A 7,500-nucleotide genomic window follows, 5' to 3' on the forward strand; every position below is an offset into this window, starting at 1 on the left:
TATTTTGTCTTTAGGCAAGAGTAAAAATATGTGTAACATATATTTGCTTATCTTGTAAATTCTAATCACTACTTTGTGCTGGCAACTAGGGAACACTCTTTTGGAAGTATTCTCACATATGTAAGATATTAGGATAGACAGTTTTTACATATTGCACAAAACACTACATTTTTATATTGTACATCAGTGTCAATGCAGTTTGTCAGCAGTTGCTAATGACAGACTAGAATAAACTTTTCCTATGCCTCCTTGTTTCCTTCTTTAAATTTTTTAAATTTCAATACTAGCAAGGACTGGCTTTAAATATTTTAAATAATCTAATACATTAAACTAATGTTGAAATTTATAGATTTTAAAGGAAGTACTGACCATTTAGCCTGTCCCTTGAGAAGTAAAACTTGATGTCTGTTTTCATGTGTTTAAGAAATAGTTGTTGGATATAGAAAATATGAGAAAATGTGTTATTAAAAGGAGACATTAGTATATACAGAATGATTCAAAATACATTTCAAAATATATTTGTGAGTTACTAATTCATTAGAACTACCTTTAATATCAAATAATTCCCAATAATAAATAGGAAGTATTGAATAATGCGGCAGAATTATGAAGTCACAAAAAAACACATATACTTTGCTACCATTTTCTCAAATTCATCATTAACAGTTTTAAAAGTGAAATAGCATAAGAACAAAATTTTAAGTTTAGTATTCCGTATTATTTTCATAAATTATGTATTACTTATATTTTAGAGGTAGCTTTTTAAAATACTTGAGTAAAACCTAACAAATGAGACACATTAACTTGCTGGATTAATTGATAGCTGATTGTATTTAATTGAGGATTTTCATTTGATCTACTTTTATATTTAACAGATCTTTGCCATATTGAAGCTCTGACAGTATTGCTTATTGAATGGAGAAAAATGTTTAAAAATGAAAAAAAATTAAAGTATTCTACAACTTTCTATGTTTGTCCTATCTTTTTCTTAAATGAAAATTTGAATTTTTATGTGAATATAATCTTAGTGTGTGCACAAAATTTTAGGCATTTTGTTCAAACCAGTAAAAAGCAGTGACAATTTTATAAACAAATTATCTTTGGTTTAGTCAACTTCATATCAGTATAATAAAAAAATCATTTTCTACAACAGATATCCTTCTCCAAATCATGATTCAAAGCACAGCCTATTTCATTTTTCAAAAATTAAAAACAGCCATGTGCTCTTTTCAGTTTTGTTCTTACACATTCAAGTATGTCCTTCATATTTGGCACTTTGATTTATTAGGCAATCTTAGTATTAAAGACTTTTAGCAAAGCAGTGCTAGATTTCAAATGCACTGTGCGTGGTGTCCATGATGAATTAATTCCAGTAGAGCACAAAAGTTATCATTATTTAAACACTACTTTCTTTCATGAGTTTTATATTACAGTCAAGTTTTTTAAAATCAGAATTTAGCTGATATTTTGATGTAAATTTATATGGTTTGTAGCATAAGTAGATTTTCTTAGCTCACTTTTCTATGAACCCATATAAAATATTTAATGATCAATTTTGTGAATGTGTAAGTGATCAAATAGATAGCATTTAAGAACATATGCTATCTATGTAGTATACTTTGCTTTTCTGTAAATAGAGTATTTAAAAATTTCTTGATTTGTAATATATATGTGTATAGATACATACATATATATGTGGATTGGCATAAATCAGATAATGGACATAGCATGTTTCTTAATGTCATTCTAAACACATTTCAGAAAATTGAGCAGTAGTTAAAAACTTTGTGTATTTGTATTTATGTTCCTTTGTAACACAATTATTTTTTCTTTAATTTGATTATTGAATAATAAAATGTCATTCAAGAGGACTTAATGTTATGGTGCTAAGCATCTAAGCCAGTGTATGTGTATAGAAACTCCTAAGTGAGGACATGAAGGACATTTTTTTTCTTTCCTACATCCTTGACATGCATGGTTGACTTGATTGACCAGCTGACCTATCATAGATAGGTCATACATGCAATTGTGGGAGGAGGTAGAGAGTGAATGAGAGAAAAAAAAAAAGGAAGGAAGGTACTAAGGGATGGAGCGAGGGATGACGGGGGAGAGGGAAAGAGAAAAGCTAAGAGAGAAAAATAAGTTAAGTGAGCCACAAGGACCAATAGTGTCCCTTGTGGTGGTTTGGATAACACAATTAACTGTACTTGCCCAGGTCAAATTTTGAACTTTGAAACATCACACTGAAGGCAGAATAGGACCTATGCATATTTCTGTTATCACTCCAGCATATAACTATCTCACATGGTACAGTTTTATACCAATAGAACCTATAACTCTAAGGGGAAAAAATAAAACCAACAAGTGTAGCATTCAGTAGTACCCTATCATAAAGTAAGGAGGTCTAATTGAGCTATGTCTTTATATCCTGCTATTTGTACAAATAAAAGACTACATCGTGATGCAAAATAAACACAAAAGCACTGTTGTGACTATAACAGGGAGTCATATACTAATTTATATAATAAGTGGTTGTGCACGCTTTATTCAAGATTATGGCTGCAAGAAATGGCATGAATTGCTGGGTGTGTTTAATGCTGGATTATAGCAATTTGAAACATGTCAAACACATGGCTAATGCCTCATGCTTCACTCATTCTTGCGTAAACCTGCATAGCCACCATCCATTATACCCTTGGTAACAACACAATTCTGCAAGTAAATATTGTTACACTAAGTAACCTTTCAATTCAAGTTGTTTAGGAAGAGAAAATGCAATCTTGTGCAGTCAGTTCCAGTGTCAGTTTAATGTTTCAAAAGGGAAGTGGTGTAGAGAATAAGTATCTATCTGTACAGTGACTTGCTTAAAAAAAAGCAGAAAGGAAAAGGAAAGAAAAGAAAACTTAATGCAAGAAGGAAAGTAGAACTGTATCATTTGAGTGTAAGGTCTGAAGAGTTAATTTCTGATGTGGCTGAATAGTTGTGACTGATGAATGTCTTAAGGATTTCACTTACACTTCAGACAAACATTAAAATAGTGGCTTCCAAACTCACCTTCCCCTTTAATGACCTAGAATTTCTTTTCACTGATTTTTGTAAAATGTTTGTGGTAGGATTGAGAAGAATGAATAATTTAGTTTAACATATTTGGGATCACAAGCACATCTACTCTGAAAGAATATGCTGAATTTATAATTATTGAAAATATACTTTTAAAGGTAAACATTGTGATAGAAATATTACCTCTGGTGGGAAATAAGTGTGCAGGTGTTACTTGGAAAAACTTTGTAAATACTAGAAATCATCTTCATTATCCCTGCAGAAATATCTTCATTATAGAGAAGCCACTTCTAGCTTCCTGCTATAAGGGAAATGTATATTGTATTCATTTAATTGCACAGTTGTTTCCCTTTTTTGTGCTAAAGTTGAGTAAGAAACTCCTTTTTGTTCAGCAAAAGCACTGCCACTGTTACAGTCTTATTTTACTAGATCTTAGATGACTGAACTTAAAATGTAAATCATAACTCATGCTCTAAGGCTTTATAAAGTCAAATATTCCAGAAGGAATGGTAAAAATCCCTTTAGTTAAGAAAAATTGGAAGTTACACAGGCCTTCCTTCATAATTGTAATAAAGATTTAAACACACAATTCTTTCCTTGTTGATTATTTCAAATTATTTGAGGACCTTGGTTATAACAGAGTAATTCAAACAGGATTTTAAAATTCATCCAATTGATCATAACATAAAAACACCTAGGTTAATATGTAAAATACTGTATCTATTTGCTTTATTTAAAGACAAGGTAATTCACTTTTATGTTTTGTGTTGCAAATTTCACACAGATACAGTAAGTTTTTCAAATAAATTTGAACAATCAGATAAAAACATATATGTACAGATATATCTCAGATGTTTTGTGTAAAGTAAAATTTAAATGCAATATGTAGAAGTTATGTCTGTCTGTTTCTACAGTTGGAGAGGATCAAAATTATAATTTTCATACAACTAGTAAAAGCAATCAGTCCCTTTCTCTGAATATTTTAAACATTGTGCATGTAAAATTTATGCCTAATTTGAATACTTATTAGCCGCCTAATCTCAGAAAAGAGTATTAGGTTTGTTTTTTTTTTCCTTATAAAATCCATCACTGTGTATCAGTTTTCATTTATATGATTTTTCTTTGTTAATGCTCAATAAGATGTTCAACAAAACCCCTATTTATTCATGAGCTCATTTGGCTTAAAAGTTGTTTACTGTAGTTGCAGGAATAATTCCCTTCATAATCATTTATTTTTGTCGTTACATTTACTTCTTTATTATCAGAAAAGCTTTAAGTTGTAAGTGTAATTTCTATTATACTGACTTGCTTTTCTACCTCAGTCATTCCTGCTGGTATATCATAAATCAGTATGTGTTTTCATTGACTTTTTAGAATTGCAGAAATAATCTAAGAATATAAGCTTTGATGAAAATACCAGTTAAAACAATTAGGATATAACCATTAATTTTAATAATTTTTGGCATCGAGAAGTACTATTAGATATGTATTTGTGTTTCCCTGTTTAAGTAGGTGTATATGTGTGTGTGATCCCCATTACTAGATATCTGCGGAAAATGGTTCGTCTCTGACAGGAAGAATATATTAAGCTTTTATTTGCTTGATAATAAATACATTTCAAACTTTTAAATAGACAAAAGTCTTGAACTAAGACCAAGATTAAGAAAATGGAATGAGGTAGAAAACAATTAGATTGAGTGTTAAGTTTAATGTCTTCTTTCCTTGAGGTAAAGTCCACTGTCTAGGTAGCATTCATTCCAATTAAAGTCGCAGGCGCAACCAGGCTGTTTCTGAAATTCTGTCCCCAGAAGTAAAACAGGCAGTGCATCTGTTACCTTACAGTGCAGGATTCCGATGTCTTTGAGAGCCCAAACTAATCTTTCTACACTCAAGATATATTCTGAAATTCTGGTTTGTAAGAGCACATTGGATCTTTATTTACGGCAAGGATTTCCACTGATCTTGGCAGGACATCTCATTGCTATCCTGAAAGTACAGTATATTTATGCAGTGAAAATGATAAAACATTTATTACTGTAGAGAAGGTAATATGCATAATTTATGCTGTTTTTAGCACAATCATTAGTGATATTCTTGATAGATTTTATTTCCAGCTTTCATATCTAATACATGCCTGGAAAATTAATTTTATATCTTTCATTTATTTGCCTATGTTAAAATTGAGTTTTAAGTCATCTTCAAGTGAACAGTTTGATTGCTGCTCATGCATAAGCTTAATTACTTCCCAGGAAGGACAGTATTAAATGTTTTAAATGTCAGAAAAATAAATGAATATGAGGTGTTTGATTAAAAAAATAGGCAATATCTGACGTGTTTGCAGCAGGAGCTTTTTCTTAAAATGCCTCCGAGGCAAAATTTTATTTAGTCACAAAAAAGAGAGAGAGAAACCCATTATACTATTTATCATTGGTTGATACCATATGATTTGTAACACCCTTACAAAATTTTAATTTTGTATGATTAGCTGTGCATCATTAAACAACAGCCTTGCATAAGATGTGCTGTAAAATTCTGACAGAATCAAGATAGTGAACATTTAAAATAAGGCTGGATAGTCACGCATGGTTTTCAAAGGTAGATAATAGGAAACCCAGAACAGAGTGTGCAATTGTGCCTTCATTTAAGCTGGTTTTATAGGTAGACTTTAAAATGTGGCCGTTCATAAATGCTATTGGCCATGCTATATGCATGGTGTGTTACTTTGGCTGTTAAATGTAAGCACACAAAAATTACTTACAGAAACCCTAATTTCAGTGATTAGTATCTGCATGAATTTGGATTGCAAGCTGAATTTGGATTGCATTTCTTAGTAAATGATTATTCAAGCACCCCCCCCCCCCCCCGCCCCCTTTCCTTTTTCTTTCTAAAGATGCTGTCTCTGTAATTGGCAGAAAGGGACATCTTGATAATGGAAGTGTGAAGGTGTAACGTGTGTTAATTGATACTTCTTAATCACTTTTAGGTATTAAGTCATGATGCAGGAATCTGCGACAGAGACAATAAGCAACAGTTCAATGAATCAAAATGGAATGAGCACTCTAAGCAGCCAATTAGATGCTGGCAGCCGAGATGGAAGATCAAGTGGTGACACCAGCTCTGAAGTAAGCACAGTAGAGCTGCTGCATCTGCAACAACAGCAGGTAAGTTTTGTTTCCCTCAGTGCTTACTTAAAACAGATGCGCCTGCTTTCTTAAATGGGAGAGATGTGTTCATAGCACATTCAGTATGTTGTTTTAAACCTAAGGATGCTGAGAATTTGGGATTCTTTGGAACATGAATTGAGAGATGAGTAAAAGGCTTTATTTTCATATTAATTACGTCATACCAATACCTAGTGCCCTTCAGGTGTCAGGATATTAATTAAGTTCACAGGATGAATTTTTTTTTGGAAAGGTACTGTTCAAAGCTTTGTAACAAATATTTTACAGCTTTAGTTCACTGTCTAAAATTGTGCTGCAGAACGTGACACTTGGTTTTCCACCAGAGGGCCACATTACTTGATACTTGCTTATACAATGAATTTCTTCCAAGTCTGAGCTAAGGTGAAAGGGAGCACAAGGACTTTCACAACACAGATGCTTGCCTCTGAGAGTTGCAAATATTAGCTATTAATTAGTTGAACTCTGAAGAGAGATGGCAAAAGGCCTAAACAACCTGACAGTCTATGTTGCTTTTCTTGAAAACATTCTAGAATAATTTGAATATCCATCTTTCAGGGACACTAAAAACAGTTTTTGTGTTCTGGTGTCTCATAAAATGCAATTGTACTCTCTAAACCTAGAAAAATAAACAGTTGAAAAAATAGAAGCATAGTCCTAAGAAGTCTGCTCTACTTTTTATGAATCATATTCTTTTTGTTTGTCAGTGAAATTCTCTTTCCATCAAAGAATAGATGTGCAATTTTTACTTTCTGCAGTCTGCAAAAACAGTGACAGAACAGAAAGCTTTTAAAGCATATATTAGGCCAGAAGAACATACCTGTTTGAAAAGGTTCTAGTTGTCCTAAAACAAAGGCTATATTTTAAACCTCTGGATTGCACTCAGACTAAACATAAAAAGTCAAAGAAATTAAATCCATTAAAAAATGATTTATTACTAAAGTGCTTCAAAATAAGTGATATATCATTCACATGTTAAAGGTAAGCTATAATGAGAAAAGGAACTTGAAAGTTGGAGCAAATACCAACCCTAGAGAGAAATTAATAGAATCATTGTTTTAAATAATAACATCATTTTAAAATGATATGGATTGAATAATATCTACATTTGGACATTGTTTTCAAGAATGAAATATTTTAAAGTAGCTAGACATAACACTTTGAATGGGCTAGGTATTATTTTAGAATTATATCATTTTTCATAAACAATAGTTATTAAGATGGTAAGTTCAATTTTGTTTGGAAATATTTTGTATTAATA

The 7,500-nt window shown here is 31.5% G+C and overlaps 1 protein-coding gene across 1 annotated transcript in view; it reads left to right on the forward strand.

Moving 5' to 3' along the window:
* The window catches only part of Foxp2 (forkhead box P2), a 496,440-nt gene that overhangs the window by 247,824 nt on the left and 241,116 nt on the right, over positions 1 to 7,500 (forward strand). Inside the window, exon 4 of the mRNA XM_048340096.1 lies at positions 6,044 to 6,221. Within this exon, the coding sequence (XP_048196053.1) occupies positions 6,054 to 6,221 (168 nt within the window). The 5' untranslated portion in view covers positions 6,044 to 6,053. The remainder of the gene's footprint in view (positions 1 to 6,043; positions 6,222 to 7,500) is intronic.

The sequence above is a fragment of the Perognathus longimembris genome, chromosome 2 (genome assembly GCF_023159225.1).
Source record: "Perognathus longimembris pacificus isolate PPM17 chromosome 2, ASM2315922v1, whole genome shotgun sequence".
Lineage (NCBI taxonomy): Eukaryota > Metazoa > Chordata > Mammalia > Rodentia > Heteromyidae > Perognathus > Perognathus longimembris.